This window comes from Hydra vulgaris, chromosome 07, assembly GCF_038396675.1.
Source record: "Hydra vulgaris chromosome 07, alternate assembly HydraT2T_AEP".
In the NCBI taxonomy this organism is placed as follows: Eukaryota; Metazoa; Cnidaria; class Hydrozoa; order Anthoathecata; family Hydridae; genus Hydra; species Hydra vulgaris.
Window position 1 is genome coordinate 13384853 of NC_088926.1, and position 22661 is coordinate 13407513.

Genomic DNA, 22661 nt, shown 5'->3' on the forward strand with positions numbered 1-22661 from the left:
CAGTAATAGTGTGTTTACTTAAACACATTAATAGTTTTTTTAAACACATTAATAGTGTGTTTAATATGTAGCCTTTTTTTAACCTTTAAGTAGTCTGTTTAACTGCGATCCCTTTGAAAGATGTTAATTACTTTCATAGTAATTAAAAGAAAGAATTTTTTTTTTGCGTAGTCATAAATGTGTACTTTAAGTACTTGCTGCAATTGCCCACACAAGTGTCCACACAACCGGTCTGAAGGAATAGATCAAATTACTTGCCTTACGTACTTTGTCAATATGTCAATAAGTAATACATAAATTACACGGGGATTGCACTTGAAAGTCCGAAAAAAGAACCTCAAGGAACAGGTGATGACTGTTTATTTGCTTAATGACAACAACTTCAAATGCAACAATTACTTTACATTTTAATAATGATTATAATATGTAAAAAAGAAACTATAATATAAAATTTCTTTTTTAAATCTGTCGGGATTAGACAGAACAATCTATTTTACAGGCTGAAGAGATTTTACTTGAACGAAATTTAGCATTAAATTACAATTAACCTGTGCAAATATGTAAAAAGGAATCATAGAGTTCAATTAATACATCATTTTGAATATATTGCACTGTTTACAGACTAGTCAATAAATAAAACTAAAATACTACATATTGATTGCTAATAATATTTAAAAACTAAACATTTTGCTTTAAACTTTCCACAGTGTAATATCTATTCTGTATATTTTTAATATATGTGAAATAAATGTTATAAATAAAAAATATTTTTCACAGTATAATAATGAAATGATCAAAATTACTAACTATAACAATTTGAATTATAACATTGTAACATTATTTATAAAGTTTATAGTAAATGGTATGAGGGTTAACGATACTCCGTCTTGGCTTTTAGAAAATGCTTCGCATTAAGGACTTTTTAACTTCGTTCATGAAGGTACTCTCTAAAACCAGTGACAACAGCAGAAACTCTACTAAAGAAAATAGATACGATTAATGTTGAAAACATTATTTACACATTAATATCTTATGTATTATGTTAATGTGAAAAATAAAAAAGTAATTTAAAATGTGACCGAATAAATAACAAAGAAGAAACTTACTTTGTGAGGTTTTTGTGACCTAAGAACAACCCTAAAGATAAAAAATGCAACAATAAATATATGTTTTAGTTTAAAACATGATTCTTAGCTTTTAGTGAATGATTAGAAGTAGTGATAATCAAGTCTAATAATCATTAATGTTACACTTGGGAACTTTGCTTTGAAAACTGCAGGAATAATGCCAAACAAGCGATCTCGTTTTTGCATTTTGATTAAGCAATTTAACTTTAAATACATAATATCTATCTACTTCCAAAAATAATTTATGGCTATTTGTTTTGCAATGTTGCATGTGAAAGCAATATTTTCAAAGGTGTAATTATGGTATGTATAATTTAATTATACATACCATGATTTGATTATATATTTCTTCCTTTGAATTTCTCCCATCGCTAACTTTTGCAATCAAATATAGTAAAAGTTTTTCCAAAACATCAAACTCTAAACCTGTTAATGTTACACACTTTTCTTTATACATGTTAATGTTTGCATAACTAAATGGAGAATTTGTCTTTAAATTCAAATCTGATACTTCTTAACGATGATTATATGTTTCTTCACATAAATTATTCATTTCTACATATATTGCATCTCTTTTTGGATTCTCAAATGTTGCTTCTCAATTGTTGTTGTTGAATTTATTTGTGCACTGTTTTGGTGAATCTGTTATTAAATCAAAACCAATGTCTTTGCTAATCAAATTAAAACCAATGTCTTCACTAAATTCAGTTGTTGTTTCTTGTTTGTTCAAGACACTAACATCCTCCACTCCAGTCAACGCATTGTTAATATTTATTTGTTCACTGACTTCATCAACTTGAGATTTTTTTGTACACGATATTCTAAAAAAATATTTGTATGTTTCAGGTATATAGTAAATACAAACACAGGCATTTAAAAAAATATGGTTTGATTCAACTATTTTATTAGCAAGCAAAAGTTGTACAAATAAATTTGATATTTCATATTAATAAAATTTGTGCTCTACGAGGTATTTAACATTATTTTATCTAAAAAAAGAGCAACAAACGCATAATTTATAAATGCTTAGTTTTAATGCATAACAAAAATAAATTGCAATTATTACATAAACAGTTTTTACAAAAACATTTTAAGCAACAATATAAACTATATACCAAGAGAATTTTTTAATCTATTTATTCTCCTTTCATTTAGTGACAACAATCGGTTATGTCATTGGGATGATTCCACTATATTTTTTTTAGCACCTAACATATTCACTGATGGAACATAGTAAATATGCTTTTTAAAATTCTCTTTTTTCCTAAAAGAAAAACATACTTACTATGAATAGGAATATAAAAACAAAAAAAATAAGTTAAAGACAAATTTGTGTTCAAATATTTACATGATTTAAATACAAAACTTACCAGATACAAAATGTTTTGAGCATACATAGATATGTTTTGTATTTGGCGACCAGAGTTTGTTTTTGCAAGATGAATCAATTCTATATATAGCATTAAGCCACAATCTTCTTCTCTTTGGATCAGCAGGAAAAATACAAAAACTCAAGTTCAGATGACTTTAGACATTGGTTGAACAATAAAAAACACAGCATTTTTTCACCATTTTTGCAATGTTTGCCCCCATATCATAATGGTAGCCGTTTAGTTAGTTAATGTGACGTCACGTTCGCCGCAAGGATAAGGAAATTTTAGGATAACTGATTCTAGTTTTATAATTTTTTATAGGAATTGGAAATTAAAAATTTATTTGTTAGCAATTGTTAGCAATTGTTGGAAATTAAAAATTTGTTAGCAATGAAAAAATATGTGGTTAATCATCAAAATCTGTGTTCAATCTGTAATAAGAAATCATCAAACGTTAATTGGAGGATGTACCTACAAATAACCTATGTTTCCATTGAGTTAAATAAATCAATATAAAGAGTTTGTAATTATTTCCGAAAAATCAAAAAATGTAAATTGTAAAATAATTATGGGTGATTTTAGCGATCATGACATTAATTAGAGTAAGACTTGAAGGGTCTGGTGAACTATAGTACTGTTACATTCAAGTATTTGATTGATCAATATATATAATCGATTGGTTGTATATATTGATAGCTACCTCATACAAAATATAATTGAGTCAACGTTTTCAAAATCTATCTACAATATCAAAATTTAAACCACCACACTTGGTCCAATTTTAGGTATATGGTAACCATTTAAATTCTTAAGTAAATTTTAGAGCTTTAGTTTAGTAACAGAAACAAGATTTATCTTGACAATGCAAAACAAACAAGTTTTGTAGAAAAACAAGATCTTTCTCAGTTTGTCAAAATCAATTAAAACCCTATGAAAAACAGATGTTTTTTGCATGTAGGAAATGCTAACAAATATTTTAAAAGCCCAAATAAGGTTAAAAAAGCATAGTTTTTAATTATTTCCAGTCTCAAATAAACAAGATTGCATTAAAAAACTATATTCATATACTTAATTATGTTACTTCCATATCTTTGTGATTGCCTATTAATCATCTTTTTAAGGGGAAAAATTGAATAAACGCCTTATTAAAGCGTTATGTACAATATAAAATGGATTATTAATGTGGGTAGGTTCAATGTTTTCCCCTTACAATTATGGTTATGACGCTATTGCAAAACTAATGATACAGAGTTTGAATGATTAAGAAATTTTAAAATTTACATAAAATTATTATTTTTTAATAATTAATTTGAAAAAGTAATAAATTCTTACATAATTAATATATTCCACATAATAGCTTTTTTTGTATTTATATAAATTAGTGACTATATTGAGATTAAATCAAGTGTTAAAAATATTATAAAAAATACTAAATAAATAAAACGCTATTAAAAATATACATAATAATTATAGTTATCAAAAGTTATAAATCTGGAAAATTGTTGAAATTATACAATGGAATGCAAAGTCCTATGGTTTACCTTCTCGTGGTGCATTTCGTTAAATAAGTTAGATGAGTTTAATACTTTTCTAATTTATGAACTAAAAACCAAGGCAATATTAGCTTATAAAAGATATTATTAGTAGTCTAGTCTAGCGGTATGTCACTGGGGCTTCGATGTCAGCCACCTGGGTTCAATACCCGGCTGGATCAAAGTGAATTTTGATTCCAGTTTACCATATTTGTTTAAATTGGAGCCTTAAATTGAAATTCTACTTGAGAACAGGTCCTTATTGTAAAGCAGCAATTCTAATTTTTAACATGGTTATCCTTTATAAATATTCAGAATCGTTATTATTATTTATAAAGTAAGTCCATTGAGTCAATTCACTAATTTATTCAATGGACTGAAAAATTACATTAAACAGGTAATTTTTGATTTCATTATTATTTTATCAATAAATACTCAATAGCTTAATGAAATGCGAAGGTTTTATTAATGATATACAATAACCCTAACTTTTAGGTGTCATCCATTAAAAACATTTATTCAATTTTTTAATTGCTTTCATATGTGTATCTGGTATATGGGGAGGGTCAATTATAGAAGTACATACCAGGGTGTCCCAAAAAAACACTTTTTTAAAAATTTTAATGTTTCTCTACTGATTCCTAATCTATAGGCCTTAAATGACTCCTTAATTATGATTATTACTATTATGTCTTGGCCTGTCCTCAAGAAAGAACAATTTTAAAGTTTTAATTTATAAAGATAAAAAAAACATTGTTTGCTCTGCACCAACACATAGTTTTTAAAAATCTAATAAATTTTGTCTTTTTTATATAAATTGATTTTTGCTGAAAAATTATTTTTTACATATTATTTTATATACCATGCAAAAAGCAGGCAAGTTTCCTAATGCATTGCAAAAAAGTGTAGGCTCCTTAACTTATTTTCTACCAAAAAAAAAATATATATGAAAAACTTTATTCCAAAATAATATTTAAATGAATGAAAAGAAGTTATCTTAGGTGGTTAAGGTAACTAAAACTCCACACCTCCCTCAGCTACTGTGTGTCTATTGCTATTCTACTGCCCCAATGCTGCTTTTAATTTTTCATTTACCATCGATTGCTGTTATTTTAATTATAATTGTTTTAAAATTGGTAAAAAATTGATAGAGCAACTAAAAAAAAATGTGTACTTATCTGTTGCAGTAACCACTATAATTTTCAAGAAATAATTGTAGAAATACATTAGGTACTATGTACATTATACAATAATGAATATAGTACATTAATGTATAATGTACTTATACATTAGGTACCTATGTAGTACTGTTCCAAAACATTTAAATATATAAGTAAAAAGTAGTTTAAATATATAGGAGATTTTTAGTGCATTTCAATTATGAATCATCTCATACTTCATTTTGATAACTATTAGAACAGATTACCACAAGGCTAAATATTAGTTAAAGCATTAAGCAAATTACAGACTCAGTGAGATGCATACTATTTAGAGGAGGGTCTAAATTTTATGTGTGCGAACTTTATGGAAGACCCCATACTTGTGTCTATTACCAGTGATGTTATCCAGAAGTGATTTGGGACCACTGGTTCCAAGATAACTTTTTGAAACAATAAAATACGTTGACTGTATGTTGACTGTCACTGTATGTAATGAAAATAGCTTATAATTATACTATATTATTAACTAATACAAACTGTAGTTTAGATGAAACATTTAAACGCCTGTATACTGGTAGAGAAAGGTACAAAAAAGAAATAACAAAATTACCAGTAAGGATCTACTTTGTAATATTACCAGTAAACTAAACTTCTTACCTTAATATTGTTTAGTTCAAATTTTCTGTAACTGTTAGCTAATGATTAACAAAGTAAATTTCAAATAATGAAAATTTACTAAATTAAACCATACTTCAACAGAAAGCCAACTCAAACTGGAATTAGAAGAACTAAAGAAAAAGGAAAAACAGAATATAATAAAAAGTACTTGTTTAAACTTGTAACAAAATAATAATAAAATAACAAATTTAAACTTCGGGTTAAAAATTATATTAAGTTCAAAAAATTCTAAAATTATATGTTAATTTTTCTATGGAAGATGTTAACCATAAAATAAATTATTTACCTATCTTTAAATAACATATATTTAAGAATAAAATGACAACTATTTTACTTTGAAAGTTTTATTTGTTTTAATTACTCATGAACTTTGAAAAATGAAACATGAAACTCTAAATTCTAAATCTAAAATCTAAATCTGAAATTTAAAAAATCTAAAGCTCTAAAAATTCTAGTGAAAATTACTTTCGGCTAAAAACAAAAACAAAAAACTCTAAACTATTTTAAAATTTTATAGATAAATCTGAAAATTTAAAAAATCTAAAGCTCTAAAAATTTTAGTGAAAATTATTTGTTGTTAAAAACTCTAAACTATCTAAAGCTCTAAAAATTTTAGTGAAAATTATTTGTTGTTAAAAACTCTAAACTATCTAAAGCTCTAAAAATTTCAGTGAAAATTATTTGTTGTTAAAAACTCTAAACTATCTAAAGCTCTAAAAATTTTAGTGAAAATTATTTGTTGTTAAAAACTCTAAACTATCTAAAGCTCTAAAAATTTCAGTGAAAATTATTTGTTGTTAAAAACTCTAAACTATCTAAAGCTCTAAAAATTTTAGTGAAAATTATTTGTTGTTAAAAACTCTAAACTATCTAAAGCTCTAAAAATTTTAGTGAAAATTATTTGTTGTTAAAAACTCTAAACTATCTAAAGCTCTAAAAATTTCAGTGAAAATTATTTGTTGTTAAAAACTCTAAACTATCTAAAGCTCTAAAAATTTTAGTGAAAATTATTTGTTGTTAAAAACTCTAAACTATCTAAAGCTCTAAAAATTTCAGTGAAAATTATTTTTTGTTAAAAACTCCAAACTATCAAAAGCTCTAAAAATTCTAGTGAAAATTATTTGTGTATGTAAAAGAAAAAACTCTTAACTACCTAAAGCTCTAAAAATTCTAATGATTCTAATTCTAGATATACTAGCTATACTTTTTATGTAAGTATTTTGTTTTCGCCTTGGTGTTAAATGTTAAGCGGCCTATTTATATTTAAATTACGTAAATTTAGTTGAATATAAGATCAAAGAATAAATGGAGAAAACAGTTTACCTGCAAAACCTGGAAATTAACATACAACCTAAGGAATCTCAGTATACAATTTGTAACTATGAATGAGTAAAAAAACTTAAAAAATCCAGTAGACTTAAAATATAACAGTAAAATAAAACATATGATGCTAATTATAATATATAAGTTAAGCACTTGATACCAAATATAGTATAGCCAAGTATAACTACATTTTATTAATAAAAAAAACATTCTAACAAGAATGACAAAACCAGTATTTTGATTTTAGAAGATACCCCTCTTTCTGACCAACACATTTTTCGTGAAACCACAAAAGGCATAAATTACATCCTACTGAGTCCCCAATGTCATTACCCAAGCAAGTGCTTTTTTGGCACACAGCACAAGGCCAAATTTTTTGACGAGATTTGGCATCAATAGTTCATGGAGCACTTTCCATCCATCTGGGGTAAAATACCCTTGTAGCGATAAAAGAGCTCCTACAGCATTTTCATCAAGAATAGCAGATGATATATGATTGACTCTTTTTTCAATACAACTACCTTCAATGAGAATGCCAGAAAGAGCTTTATGGACATCATCTGGTTTAAAAAAACCAACCCAGCATCACTAAATGCAAAGTTTGTAATATATGGTTAGTAAAAAATGATTAATTAACAAGTAAATTATATTACTAATGAAAAAATAAACATCTGCATCTTTTATACATACTAGCATGTCTTTTTGATGGATGTAATTTCAAAAAAGGTACTCTTCTTTCATGTAAATTAGGTTGTCGCTTTCTTGGCAAACCAATAGTGGTCAGAGTAGAACCTTTAGGTCGTCCACATCGAGAAACATGTTTCGGCATGCGAATCCTGTTCAGGTTAGACTCTACAAGAAATTTATGGTTATTAAAGTGTTAAAATACTAAATTTGTTGATTTATTTGTATTTTAATAAGGAAATATTTTAAAGGGGAGAAACAGTTTAAACATGCACCTGCATAGTTCTTCACAGATGTTAACTCTTCTTGTTGAGATAGCGTTTTTTCAGAAATAATAGCTTGCTTGAATAAAATGCTGTCGTTATCAATTGCATACTCTGTAGCTAATTGTGAAACATTTTTTTTAGTGCTTAAAATATTTTCTTCACTGACTATTAACGGTGCTACTGAAGTGTTTACACCATTAACTCCAGATACACATCCCAATGAATTTATTGGAGAATCTGTAATTATAGTTAATGCACTAGGTAATGTACTTTCTGGTTGTGATGAACAAATATCCTCATCAATAAGTTCATTAACTAACATGACCTTACCATCAGTCCAACCTTTTTTTATAGCTTGTAAAAGACTGAGACGTTGTTCAAAAGTTTGTCCAGTGGATTCAGAAACAAGGGTAGCAAGAAATGAAGTTTCCTGTAGAGCAAGATTAAATTTCTCATGCTGAGAAAGTAGTTTTCTTTTTGGAGCTACATGAAACTCTACAGATCTCGACTCATCAGCCATTACAGGACTATTAAAAGCTCGTTGATGCTGACGATAGTACTTTAATGTCCACCGTTCAGCACACAAGTCAATATTGAATAAATTTATTCTAAGGAACTGGCGAGCAGCAAAAATATGTCTACAAGGTAAGTGCATTGAATTTCTAAACATACATGAACAAAAATTCGAAGTCACTGTATGCAGACCTTCAGTGGTGTTTACCATAAAGTATTCATTTTCTCTTTGTAACAAATTAATGTCTCCACACAAGCTCATTTGCTTTAAAACATGTTGAGCTGCATACAATGTTAGAACTTTCTTATATGCTGCCTCAGCTGAGTTGGGATCGAACATGTCAACTATAATTGAATCTATAATTCAATCATACCCACAAATCAATTCAAATCAAAAAGTTCATAAAAACTCCCAATAATGAAGAATTTTTAATGTGATTATAAATTAAAAAGAAACTATTTGACAACAATATCTCTTTATAGCAGCAGATTCACACTAAATCAAATACATTTTGAAGTAAGTTGTTTAAAAATTTCAAGGTTATGGTTTTAAATAATAGTCTATATATATATATATATATATATATATATATATATATATATATATATATATATATATATATATATATATATATATATATATATATATATATATAATATTCAAATTATGTTAATAACCCGGAGTAGTTTTGCCAACTATAATTTTCATAATATAAAATAATGAAATCCCAAAAAAACAAAGTTAAAAAAGTGTAATGGATTTCATAACTTTTTTCCAACTATATAAGCAAATTGTAAAATAATGCTCTTTATAAAACATATTTTAAGTATAAAAAATAATAATTTACTTCAGATACTTCGTGATTATGTGTATTATTTAAGTCTTCCAAGATTAATGTTTGTCCATCCTCTGATGCCTTAAAATGTAGGTAGAAAGGGCAATCTTTCTTATAAGTCCTATAACAAACATGTATTAATTAGGTGCTTATTTCATAAATTTAATAGGCAAAAATAAAGTATTTGTATTGGTAATAAAAATTACTATTTAATAAATTATATTTGTATTTCTAAATAAAAAAAAATTATTTATTATAAAATAAATCCAGTAAACTACTGGTAACTCAAACCTTCAGGGAAGCTAAGAAATTAGTTCAAGTTTGCAAATGTTTTAGTTATCGGGACATTCCACAATTCAAACTTTTACAGATAAGTGAAATAATTAAAGTTATCAAAAGTTTTTTTTTTTATTCAATTTGAAATGGTAAATAAAATAAAATCTTTATTGTAACTTCTTTAAATTGTAAAAATGGACATGTTAACAAACTGTTTGCTTTATAAGTTTCAGTTATACAACAGCAAAGTGTTTCAATGCTTTTATAACAGCAACTTAAAATTGCAACATTGACCAGGTCTGACAGAGCAATAGAACTAGATATGAAGCATTTACCTTCGGTATTTTGATTCGATGTTTACTTTTATTTCAATTATTAGTATTATTTATACAATTATAAATATCATGTTATTATTATTAATAATAAGTAGTTAATCAAAAGCAATCTGAAATTAACTACGCACTACTTAGCAAGCAAACTTGGATGCATTCATAAATAAAAAAAAGAAATAAAATGTGAATAAAAAATTAAAATAAAAAATAAATAAAAATATAAATAAAAACTAAATAGATCATAAAATATAAAATCTCCTTATGTCTCAGTTTTGAAGTAATATCTTTTTTGATTGATATTGAGGAAATCAAAAAAGTTTAATGAAAATTTAATTTAAATTTAAAGTAAAAAATTAAAATTTAAAGTAAAAAAAAAAAAAACCAAAAGAAAGAAAGAAAATGTTTAAAACTGGGGAAGTCTAACCTTTTATAGTTATTAATATTATTATTTTTATTACAGCTCTTTTGTAACTTTGAGCTTTCAACTTTTTCTTTTTCAGCTTTCAAACAATTTTACTGTTACTTTAATTATAAACTAACACTGGAATTAGTTTTGTTTATAATATTATTGTTATTAATGTTGTTGTTATTGTTATCATTATCGTGAATAAGAATTTTATAAGGTCTGTTTTTGGATATATTGCTTACATTACCATTATTATTATCCTTATTATATATTATTAGCATTATAAGGGGTTTAATTCATATAAGTTTATAACTATTTCTAACTTGAATGGAAGATCTTTATTCAGAAATATAAATGATTCATTGATTGAAATAGAACAAACAGTTATAACAGTTACTGTGTTAGAATAATGATACAATCTTATAATAAAGCGAAATAAAATACTAACGAAGTTTGACGTTTTCCAAAGCCTTTATATTTAAATTTTTGCCCACCATGTATGCAGCAGTACTTTATATAATAGTATTTAATTTATGGAGCCTTGGGGTAACACGCAACTCTTAGGCATTTTTAAAAACTTGACTTGGTGTTTTGTTTATTTTAGAGCTGGGTTAAGTCATAAAAAAAAACTCAATATTTTCCCCCTACAAAGATGGTAACACGTTTTGTGACGCGATCGCGACCCCAAGGATACTAGCTCTCTTTGGAATGCTTTTTCTAGCAGCATTTATTGTCTTTGCGTCTCTAATCCATAGTTGCACGAAATTAGTATCTTCATATTTTTTAATATTCGCTTTCAGATTTTCAAATGACAAAAAAACATCTTTGCAGGAAAAACCAGTTGACATTTTTCAATATAAAATTATATTTTTTCAATTCAAATCTAAAATCGGAATTTGTTTTCACACGTGACTTTTGCAACCAATGGACGCGCTTCCGGTAGTATAAGGATATTTTCTTATAGTACCGACTTTCGGTACTCTATCCACGGCGAATTTAAATTACAAAGTTTTCTCTTGAGAAATTTAGTAAAAAATTTGTCTGGAATGAAAAGGAATAGTCAGGAATGCATGAAAAGTTGTATGAAGAGATATCGTTCTGCTAAAGCAGTATCGCATATCTGCAATACAGTTACAGTACTTTTTTGTACTAAAAAAGTTACTAAAACTTTATCATAAAAATATTTATTACTACTTTTAAATTTATTTAGTTTTATGAAGTCCTAAATTAATATAGTTCAAATATATTATAAATCCTATCATTTCATACCTTGCTTATTTTATTATGTTGATTATTATTTTATTGACATTTCTGTTATGCTATTACCTTTTTTTTGTACTGTTTTAGAAAATTTAGAAGAATAAATTAAAATTTCGACCCAACACTGACATTTTATTGTTGCTAAACGTTAAATTTTGGTTATAAGGATTGCAGTTCTTCTATCTGTTTTTTGCTCTTTATTCAATAAGTATTTCATTTAGATTAAATATGATTATAATTTGATATTTTATTATGAGATAAATGTTTTTATATATGAATATATATATATGAATCTTTTTAGATTTTTTCATGTTATTTTTAAATTTTTTGTTCGCGCAATTCAAGTTATATATGTTTATAGTTTGCATATATGTTTATATTATGCTCAAAGTTGAAAAGATTTTGATAAATATATGTATGTGGTAATATGTGTTATGTAATTGTTTTATAAATGTGTCATTAAAGTAGTATAAAATGTATCTATTGTGTATATAAATATTATATGAGGTGTTTATATATTTTGTATAAAGTTAAATAAATGTATTGTGTTTTATAGTTATTGTATATGTTTATATTATGTTGTTTCCATGTTTTCAAAGTGTGTGACTTGGCAAACGTGTTGAGCAAGATTTTGCATAAAGTTGTTATTTATGTTACTAATGTTGTTACATTTGGCTTACCTTTATGTTGGTGTTTATTGTTAAAAATTATAAGTGGTTTTATTATTGAAACTCACTGCTTTTAATCATTCACTAAAAGCCACTCAAGAAAAATCATTTTGCCATATATATATTTTGTTTATATCTCAATTTGAATATTTAGAACCATGAAGTACCAACATGATTTGTTTTCTAAAAGATAACATGAAATAACAATATTTAACAACTACTACTTACTTATCATGACATCTTATCTCTATCAGATATATTGATTTTCAATTTATATATGATGTGTTTCTTTGTATTTACTTATCCATTACATTTTTTCATTTCAGATTCATCATATGATGGATTTATGCGATATAAAAAAAATGTGTGTAAATTTTTATGAATTTTTTCTAGGCTTTTTTAAATGTGTTTCTTATTAACATGGTTTTACAAGCAAGGTCTGCAAGCAAATTTGAGCTGAAAATTTTTTTAGCTTTTAAGGAGAATTGACGTTACTCTTTGTTTAATTTAATTTGTTTAAATATAGTAGTTCTAACAAATAAATGTTTGTTTGTTCTTGGTTTTTTACTTATCTGTTTTCAGATTCTTATAAACTAGGCAACTCAGCTAAGCAAGTTTATTTTTTATTTTTTAGTGCTATTGGAAAGAGCTAAAAGTTATTTTTTAGAGTGATTGAAAAGAACTGAAGTGTTTTTTAGTTACTTCACACGGTGTAACTGATACTGGTTTGAGTAAGTTTACTATTTTGTTTTATTTTATATTGGATTTATTTGATATTTAATATATATTATATTAGATATATATTTTGTGTATTTAACATGGAAAACTGACTGTAATTTGTTGACACGAAAGTTTATAAACTTAAATCCGCCTATATTTCAGTATATTTATATATATATATATATATATATATATATATATATATATATATATATATATATATATATATATATATATATATATATATATACATATAAACTTATATCTGCCTATATTTCAGTATATTTATATATATATATATATATATATATATATATATATATATATATATATATACATACATATAAACTTAAATCTGCCTATATTTCAGTATATTTATATATATATATATATATATATATATATATATATATATATATATATATATATATATATATATATATATTTATATATATTACTTGAGAGTAAAATATACTGACTGACATTGCTTCAATTTTTTATACAAGATTGTGCATTTATTATTTTTGTTCATTAAGGTAAAAATAATTTTGTGCATTGTAGATTCTTTGTTAAATTAAAAATAATTGATGTAAATAAATATTGTTTAATGTTTTTGATAAACGACTTATGTATATAAACATATAAAAAGATATGGATTTCAATAAATCTTAAGTTTAAATAAAGTCTTTGATTAGAAAAGATCACTATTTGTAAGATTCTTTTACGTTCATTTATTCAATTGTAACAATTGTAAGATTACTGGTAATATGTTTAATGATAACAGTGAAATTGAAATAGATAGTATTAGGCTCAACGAAGTTATTAATGTAAAATGCTAATAGGCAACTTGAAAATAGTTGTCAAATGAAAAAAATAGAGCTAGGCAGGATGAAATTAATCGTTGTTGAAATGTAAGAAATGCAACTCGGCGTGCAGAAAACTTACTTGACAGAATTCAGTGTCAAGCAGTGTTAATGTCTGTTAATTTGATTTTACTTTAAACACTTCAGAACAAAGCAAAGTATGAGTTTAACTATTTATAGTAACAATTAACACTTTTAAATCTAAATAATTTTATTTTATTTTTATAATTTCATAATTATGTTCTTTTTTTCATTTTTTTCTTTTAGTTTTTCTTTTCTTTTGATTAGTTAGCTAACTGTTGAAACATGGTTTTAATTTTGTAAATTTAGTATGGTGTGAAATTTACTCTATTAATCAGCTTTTTTAAGAAATGCTGGAAATTAGCTTTTAATCAAAATAAAAATAATTTTGTTTACTGGTAACATAATAAAACCAGTTACTAGTATTTATTCCATGCTTTTTTACATTTGTTAACATGCTGCTTTGGAAACACTTTCTTTCTCTCTCTCTCTCTCTTTTAGATGAGAGGGAAATTTAATACAACTTATGTAATTACTGAGCTCTTACGTATTTCTTAATACCACAAATGATAACTTTAATTGTCCCTTGATTGTTCAAATATTGTTATAAATAAAATCTTTTTAGTCCAAGTATTTAAGTTAATAAAATATCTTATTAAGTTGTGGTGTTATTTGCCAGCGTTACTATAGTAACAATGTATACATTGTGTTGTCTAACCTTTTTATAATCTTAATTAATTATTCTGTAGACAGAATATATGAACCTGTCATTTCGAAAAGGACATAAGTCCAAAACTTTTAGCAGTTAGTTTATAAGTTTGAATTAAAAATTTCTGTATGATTTATGTTTTTTTTATAAAAAATAAAAAATACATAAGTTATATACGTTCTTTATTTATCTACTTCTATGTTTAATTTCTTTAGCAACCTAGACATTATTTTAATAAAAATCATATTTTTGTTAATTTTGAAAAGTTTTAGTAAATGGACTTGTGCCCCTTTCGAAATGACAGGTTCATATATTTTCTGTTATTATTATCCTAATTCTACTAACAATAAAATGCAAATAGTACTTTTGTATTTAAAAATTGTAATTTTTTTTTTCATGTCTTTTTTTAGGTATTTGCAGGCTTTACTTGACTTTCCTTTTCTGATACTTGTGTTGTGACAGATTTTAAAAAGAACTCAACTGATGTTAATGCGGTCTTTATGTCGTTACCTATAACCAATGACGTTGCTGATACGGGGTCAAAGTTAAAATATTTATAGATAAATTTGTATTTAATATTTTAGATAATATATCAAGTTATTAATGTGTTTTTATTGTTATTAATGGTTTAATAACTCATAACCCATATTACCGGTTGCTTACTGCTAGTCATTATCATTATGTTATGAATTCATATTAGTTAATAAAATTGTATTGAATATTCTCTGGTTATCGTGTTTTATACGTGTTTAAATGCGAGTTTGATACTCAGTAGGCGTCGTATTGTATATCTGTCTTTATACGCATCTGATGTCTATTGCGCGTTTGTCACGATAATGCGCGTTTGTCACGATAAAATGGCTAACATATATTCGTAAATAATGCGTATTCTGGAAAGTTTTAAATGCGCGTGTAATACCAGGAAAATATCGTATTGAATATTCTCTGGTTATCGTGTTTTATACGTGTTTACAAGAGTTTCAAATGCGAGTCTTTATACGCATCTAATGCGTATTTCTAATGCGTGTTCGACACGATAAAATGGCTAACATACATACCACATCGATACGTATTTAAACGAGTTTCTAATGCGCATTTACAACTAAATTTGCCGACTGGGTACTTCAATAATACACGCGTATCGCAAATTGAGATTTAATACACGAGTTGGCGACATAAGTTAATAGCGAAAGTTAACAACTGGCAGATTTTTTCAGCAAAACAAGATTTTTTGTGAAAATTCTCAAAATTTTTGTGAAAATTCTCAAAATATTTTGAGAAAATTCTCAAAATATTTTGAGAAAATTCTCAAAATATTTTGAGAAAATTCTCAAAATATTTTGAGAAAATTCTCAAAATATTTTGAGAAAATTCTCAAAAGTTACTGTTTTTCTAAATTAGATAAAGGATTTAAATCTTAAAGTTTTTCGGTTTTTCGTATGTTTTTCAACCGAATTTATAAAAAGTACCGAAACCGAAATTTCGGTATCGGTTCAAATTATTCTGGCCGAAACTGACACCGAAACAGAATTTCGGTCGATCACTACTACAGAACACTTGTTGAAGATTATGGATTAATTATTTTTTTGGAAATTTATTTTATTTTAAAACATATAGGTGGTTTTTTTTTTGCAGTATAAGGATTGTTAAAACAATTCATTACAGCTTTCTTAATATATCTTGGAACATATCGAAATTGTAAAATTAAGTAGTGAAAAGTCAAAAACTTTATTTCAAAACTGCTTTCTATTTCAAAATAGTATGCAAATAATAAAAAAGTAATTTGTTGAAAAACTTGAATACTCATTCCATTACACTATTTCAAAATTGCGAGCAAAATATTTGCAGCAAAATTTGAATTTTTATTACTTTATTTTAAAATCGAAAGCTGTTATCCTGCAGTAACACGCCATTTCGGACTGAGAGAGTAAGTTTTTAAAAAAACTTAATTTTGATCATGAGGTGTTTTGATTTAAATTCTTCGAAAAAAGTTTTTCGAGTTATATAAAAATATTACAAAGGCTTTTTCACATAGTAACATTTTTCACTATTCCGACACAATCTTTGTGCTAACACAATTTTTTTAACAAATGCATTAATTTTTAATTAACGAATTCAAACTATTCTGATATTCTTATGGTATGAAAGATTGTTAGCATAGCGAAAAATGTGCGCATGTAAACCGAATTTTGCTCAGCCATTACTGACGATAATGAAGTCAACGAAGGCACCAAATTTTCTTCAGATGTTACGGAAGAAGATGAAAAAAATAAAAATTTTTCAGTGAAAGAGGAAAAAAACCATTATTGCAAATCTGCGATAACGCCGAAAACTTTAAAAGAAAACTATTAAAAGAAACGTGTTGCTGATGGATCCTACTTACTTTGGGAAAGACTTTAGCAGTAGGTGGAGCAGCTATAAATGATATTACACTTTCTAAAACATTGGTTCGTAGAGCAAAATCAGCTAACAGAATTGAAGAAGCTAAATTAATTTAAGAAACTTGAATTCCACCTGAATTTTTATTTCTGGATAGACATTGGAAAGACTTTCAAGTTAGCTACTGTAAAAAAAGAAGAGTGACTTGTTGTATATGCGGGGCCTAAACTGCTGGGTACTCCTAAAATTCCTGGCGGATCTGATTCAACGCATTGTTGTTCAGAGATGAACCCAGTTAATAAATGGCAATTAAAAGCATCTGTTGTTGCACTTATCTATAATATAACAACTGCAAACAGTGGAGCGTATAATGAATCTTCAATTCTAATGGAATAGCAAATTTGTCTCTACTCCGACTTTAATGTAGATTAAAAGCTCTGGAGTATTTAACCATATTCCTGAGCTCTTTATAAAAGCAACATCTAATGCTATTTGTGATCCGAACAAAATACCAAGAGTTCAGTTGTTTGAAAGGTTCAAGGAAGAGTGTAAGAATGGCCTCATGATAAAAATAGTTTTTATTTCAACAAGCACTTGAAGTAAAGAAAGGGCAATGGAATGCTTGAAGAGCAAAACATTTCCTCTTGAGTACTATCAATAACTAGTGGAGCTTATTCTACTTTTTTTTGCATGCCGGTTCTGATCATCATGCAAGGTAGTGTCAAAGTTTATTATACAAAAATATTCCCTTTCGTTTTTCTCGTATTTTTGAACTTAATAATGAGGAAGCAAAAAAGGTTGAGAGGGTGGCCGAGTAAATTTTTCTTTTTTACTGAAAGTACTTTTAATCTGCTATTACTGCTGCTCCATTTAATGACATGAATTTCTTTTATTTAACGAGGAAATTTAAATCAATTGAACTTAAAAGAGCAGAAGAAACAAGTCTTTTAAACGACACCTGGGATACTTATCTGAGGAGCTTTTAGTCTTTTCCTTGTTTGACAACTCTGTGAGTTATGCAGAAAAGACTATGATGGGTCAGAAACTTATAAACTTACCAAGATCTAAAGTATAAACTGCTTATGAACCACAACATTTGCGCAACCCGTTACTCTAAATTTCAAATTTTGCGAGAGATCTATAAGTCGTCCAAAAATCGAAATTTTTTATGTTTAGCGTCTTTAGATCAAATGTTATCACTGGTAAAAACCCCAATTAAAATTTCAAAATAAAGTTTAAAATAGACCAACCTAATGTACACGTCATTTCAGAAACACCATAAGTAAAAAAAAGCAATTTTTGGGAAATAAAAAAAAACATTTTAATTGTTTATGCAAAGCATAAGTGATTTTCAAAAAATTATGAAATCATGAAAGTAAAAGGTAGTTCAAGCCTCTGCTTTGCGGTTGTTTAAGAAAAAACAGGAGATTTTTCGACTTATCTTTATTTTTCATAGATGATATTATAATCTCATTATATGAATCCTTAACAAGTAGTAGAAGTAGTGCCTACTTGTGTGTTTTCCTCGGAACTCTTGGCAGCCATTAAAGCCAAGGTAATGGCGAGAAAGAGTCTTTCAGCATATTTTTATAAGAAAGTATAGAAAATTTGTATACACATATGTTATAAATACGTCATTTAAAATTACGCCAATGTAAAAACTCCATTTGCATAGCGTAACGTACAAACATCTTTAAGAGACTGTCCATAAATTACGTCAACAAAATAGGGGGTTTTTAATTTTTTTAACATTTGTTGACAGGACAGTGTTGTTTCCGTTAATAGATATATTTCCGTTTCAATTTCAATTCCGTTATTGGCGATGTATTTCAATTCTGTTTCTATTATCGTTTTGCAATGTATTTTCGTTTCAATTTCAATTTCAATTAAGCAAGTATTTCAATTTCAATTTTGTTTTACAAGTATTTCCATTTTATATCAGTTATTGAATTTTTTGTATTCATTTTATGTGGAATAATGAAACAAATCTCAAAGTCAATGCAACAGATTGAAAACTGAAAAGATTTTAAAATTGTAAATGTGTTTCTCAAATCCACATTGCTTATCTAATCATCAATCAAGAGAAAAATATCTAAAAGACTAAAACGACTGAAACAACATCAAACAAAAATACTATATAATATAGTACTATGGTAGATGTAATGTCACTACTGTGCTACGAGAAGAGTATAATGGGCAATCGTTGGTTACGATAACAATTCCTTATGACACCAAACAAAATTTAAGTATTGCAGTAAGATTTCAAATGAACTTTCGCATTCGTTGAATTTCTACCGGAAAAAATACGACCGCATACAGTTCCACCTACTGTAACAACTTTGCATTCGGAAGTATTAGAAATAATATCTTGCTTAAAATAATCCCATACAGCAGATTCCTGCTTTCGACCAGCTGCATATATTGTCTGACTTGATGCCACATTGTAATTTATTAATTATAATGTTATTAATAATTATTGTTATTAATTGGTTTACTGCTCGAAATTTGGAAACCATCTAATTTTTGTTTGTAGAATATATTTGCTTCTGATCGAAGTCAAACCAATATAAATCATTTGTGGTTATTATAGAATTAAACGTTTACTTGAGATACGAATAAAAACTTAAAAAATTACACAATGATTATACGCATAGAAAATGATGACGTAGGCTACTAGACAACGAAACCACAAAATAGGGAATACTATTGAATAATAATTTTTCAATGGACTAAAAATAAAAAGCGTTAAGTGACAAAATTTAGTTATTGAGAAAATATGAATATTTTAAGTGTAGGTGCTTTTTAGAAGGTTAAGATTTAACTTGATATTAAATGAATATATTTCCGTTATTTACAATTCTATTAATGTTCTGAAGAATTTCCGTTAACGATCCGTTTCCGTTACCACTATTTCCGTTTCCGTTTTATTACCGTTTTAGCATGTATTTCTGTTTCAATTACCGTTTTCGTTAACGGATTTGATCTACTTCAGTTAACGGACATTTCCGTTTCCGTTAACTAAAACAACACTGTGACAGAAGAGATGGAGGGAGGGGGGAGGTCAAGATAAGTTGACGTCAACAATGTTACTTATGTAAATAAATTTAGTTACTTAAAAAAGAAAGTTTGGCAGCGTTTACAGTCCTGTGTTACATACTCGCTAAACCTTCAGTATTTTAATAAATCTATTTATATATATAATACTATAATATATTTATAATCCTACTTTTTAAAAACCATATTGTGCTTTAAAAAGATCCGACACGCACATAACTAAATAAGCACACACAAGATGTTTACTTGTAACACTATTATTGCTTCAAAGTTATTGTTGGTTAGTCTGCCATGCAAACAAAAAAGATTTAGGTAAGTAAATAATTTAAACAATATAATGTAAACCGTTCATTGACTACTATAATTACACGGCCTGATTTGTTGCATTTTCCGTATAAAATTAAGAGGCCAGTTTTTTTACGGCTAACGTTTAAAAGCTTGAGTTCTTATGTTTGCATTGTGAATGTTTTATTTATATTTTTTTAAAATTGGAACAAATGACTCGGATTTTTTTAGTGTAGTTACATTATGCTATACTGGATTTTTCGCTAACTGATTGCCTGCTTCAGTTTATTCCAGTAAAACAGAATACTGCAATAGGCTTTCAGATATATATAAACATTAGTTGAGTTTGCGGGTGGTATATGGAATAATCGTGTATAATTTATAATATAAGAAAACTTTAAAGTTTTAAGTCTTTTTTGCTATAAATATTTATAGCAAAAAAGACTTGAAACTTTATACAAGAATATATATACAAGATTGAAAAAAATTGAAATATGTATTATGCAAAGGTGTGGTTTTCAATGTCATTTTTGACCCTCGAAAAAGACACTGAGGACAGCGGAAAAGGTGTGCATACTAATTTTTTTTAGCATCATATTTATTATCATTTATATATATATATATATATATATATATATATATATATATATATATATATATATATATATATATATATATAATATATATATATATATATATTTATTTATTAAGCAATTATTTTTACTTTCTACAATCAATAGAGTTATGAATTTTTTATTATTATTATTATTATATTTATTATTATAATATTATTTTATGATTTAAAAAGGAAAATAAATATCTTGTTGTTGTTGTTGTTTCGTAAAGACCTGTGTTTTACAGTTAGTGTGGAATAGACTTACAAAATTTTTTGCATTTTTGCCGGTTCGGTCAGCTAGTATAGATAAAATCCATGACTCAATAACTTTAATTATGTTATGTGATATGATTAAAGTCAAAGGAATAAGTCGTCTAATAAATACTTAAGTTAAAATGCTTTGTACATAAAATACAATCATTATGATTTAAAAAAATAAGTTTTTCACATTGCAACCAAATAAAAATTAACTGTACATAATTAAAAAAATTTAATAAAACTATGAAAAATTTATACTCGAATTCAAAAAACCAATAAGAATTGTAACGGTTAATAAAAGTAAAAAAACCATTCCAATATGAAATTTTTTTTCAATATTTAAATTTTATAAAATCTATCTATAAAATTATGTATGCATGCATGTATATATATATATATATATATAGTAAAAAAATATAAAAACAAAAAAACAATACTAGTTTGTTAACATATACATGAATATATATATGTATATATATATGTATATACATATATATGTATATACGTACATACATACATACATACATACATACATACGTACGTACATACATATATACGTATATATATACATATATATGTACATATATATATGTACATATATATATACACGTATATATATACGTATATATGTATATATATATACATAGATATATATATATATAAATATATGTATATATACATATATATCTATATATATCTATGTATATATACATACGTATATATGTATATATATATATATATTTATATATATATATAGTATATATATATATATATATATATAAAGTATATATATATAAAATATATATATATATATATAAAGTATATATATATATATATATATATATATATATATATATATATATATATATATATATATATATATATATATATATATATATATATATATATATATATATATATATATATATATATATATATATATATATATATATATATATATATATATATATATATATATATATATATATATATAGTAAAAAAATATAAAAACAAAAAAACAATACTAGTTTGTTAACATATACATGAAAATAACATTTACTCAGTATTAACTTTTTTTATTAAAATTATTTTCTTAACTATTATATATTTTTTATATATTTAATATAAAATATATTATTATTTTACAGTTTCCTCATTTTATTAAAAACTGTGCAATTAAATTGACAACACCAAGAGATATCAAAAATGTGTAAATCAAAATGCGCCACCATGTTAGCTGGCCTTGCGATTTATTAATTATCATAAAAACCAACGACGGAAGTGTAAAAATAAAGACTAAACCACTCAGTGAACCAACATAT

General features: G+C 25.8%; 2 protein-coding genes and 1 long non-coding RNA gene across 6 annotated transcripts in view; 1 reads left to right on the plus strand and 2 right to left on the minus strand.

The window, feature by feature from the left end:
* Window positions 1–767: 767 nt before the first annotated feature.
* On the minus strand, window positions 768–11371 carry LOC124806290 (uncharacterized). Of its 3 annotated transcripts, XM_065801112.1 has the most exons (7): window positions 10955–11371; window positions 9505–9613; window positions 8153–9152; window positions 7884–8045; window positions 5850–7781; window positions 1107–1137; window positions 768–974 (listed from the first exon to the last, which is right to left on the minus strand). In XM_065801112.1, exons 3-5 carry the CDS (start codon window positions 8994–8996, stop codon window positions 7759–7761), a joined length of 1029 nt encoding a protein of 342 aa, XP_065657184.1. In that variant the 5' UTR covers window positions 8997–9152; window positions 9505–9613; window positions 10955–11371; the 3' UTR covers window positions 768–974; window positions 1107–1137; window positions 5850–7758. The 3 variants fall into 3 exon arrangements, 1 of the variants encoding a protein (XP_065657184.1); XR_010639570.1 differs by lacking the exons at window positions 5850–7781; window positions 7884–8045; window positions 8153–9152; window positions 9505–9613; window positions 10955–11371 and adding exons at window positions 1456–1948; window positions 2243–3306 and having other exon boundaries at window positions 768–977; XR_010639569.1 differs by lacking the exons at window positions 5850–7781; window positions 7884–8045; window positions 8153–9152; window positions 9505–9613; window positions 10955–11371 and adding an exon at window positions 2243–3306 and having other exon boundaries at window positions 768–977; window positions 1107–1948.
* A 122-nt stretch (window positions 11372–11493) lies between these two features.
* LOC136082301 (uncharacterized) lies at window positions 11494–15357 on the plus strand. 2 transcript variants are annotated; one of them, XR_010639572.1, is made up of 4 exons: window positions 11494–11974; window positions 12761–12798; window positions 13069–13165; window positions 15158–15357. It is a non-coding gene; the product is annotated as an uncharacterized LOC136082301 (long non-coding RNA). The 2 variants fall into 2 exon arrangements; XR_010639571.1 differs by lacking the exon at window positions 11494–11974 and having other exon boundaries at window positions 12031–12798.
* Window positions 15358–22388: 7031 nt separating this feature from the next.
* Window positions 22389–22661, minus strand: part of LOC100212807 (dolichyl pyrophosphate Man9GlcNAc2 alpha-1,3-glucosyltransferase) — a 118900-nt gene continuing 118627 nt past the window's right edge. The window contains exon 15 of the mRNA XM_065801115.1: window positions 22389–22661. Within this exon, the coding sequence (XP_065657187.1) occupies window positions 22493–22661 (169 nt within the window). The 3' untranslated portion in view covers window positions 22389–22492.

Bases quoted from the DNA above. Each gene is read 5' to 3' on its own strand.
- LOC124806290 (XM_065801112.1), bottom strand. From the start codon at position 8,996: ATGTTCGATCCCAACTCAGCTGAGGCAGCATATAAGAAAGTTCTAACA. The intron at 8,046-8,152 runs GTGCATGTTTAA...AATTTCTTGTAG, and splicing joins ATCTGTGAAGAACTATGCAG to AGTCTAACCTGAACAGGATT. The intron at 7,782-7,883 runs GTATGTATAAAA...CTTTGCATTTAG, and splicing joins TCCATCAAAAAGACATGCTA to TGATGCTGGGTTGGTTTTTT.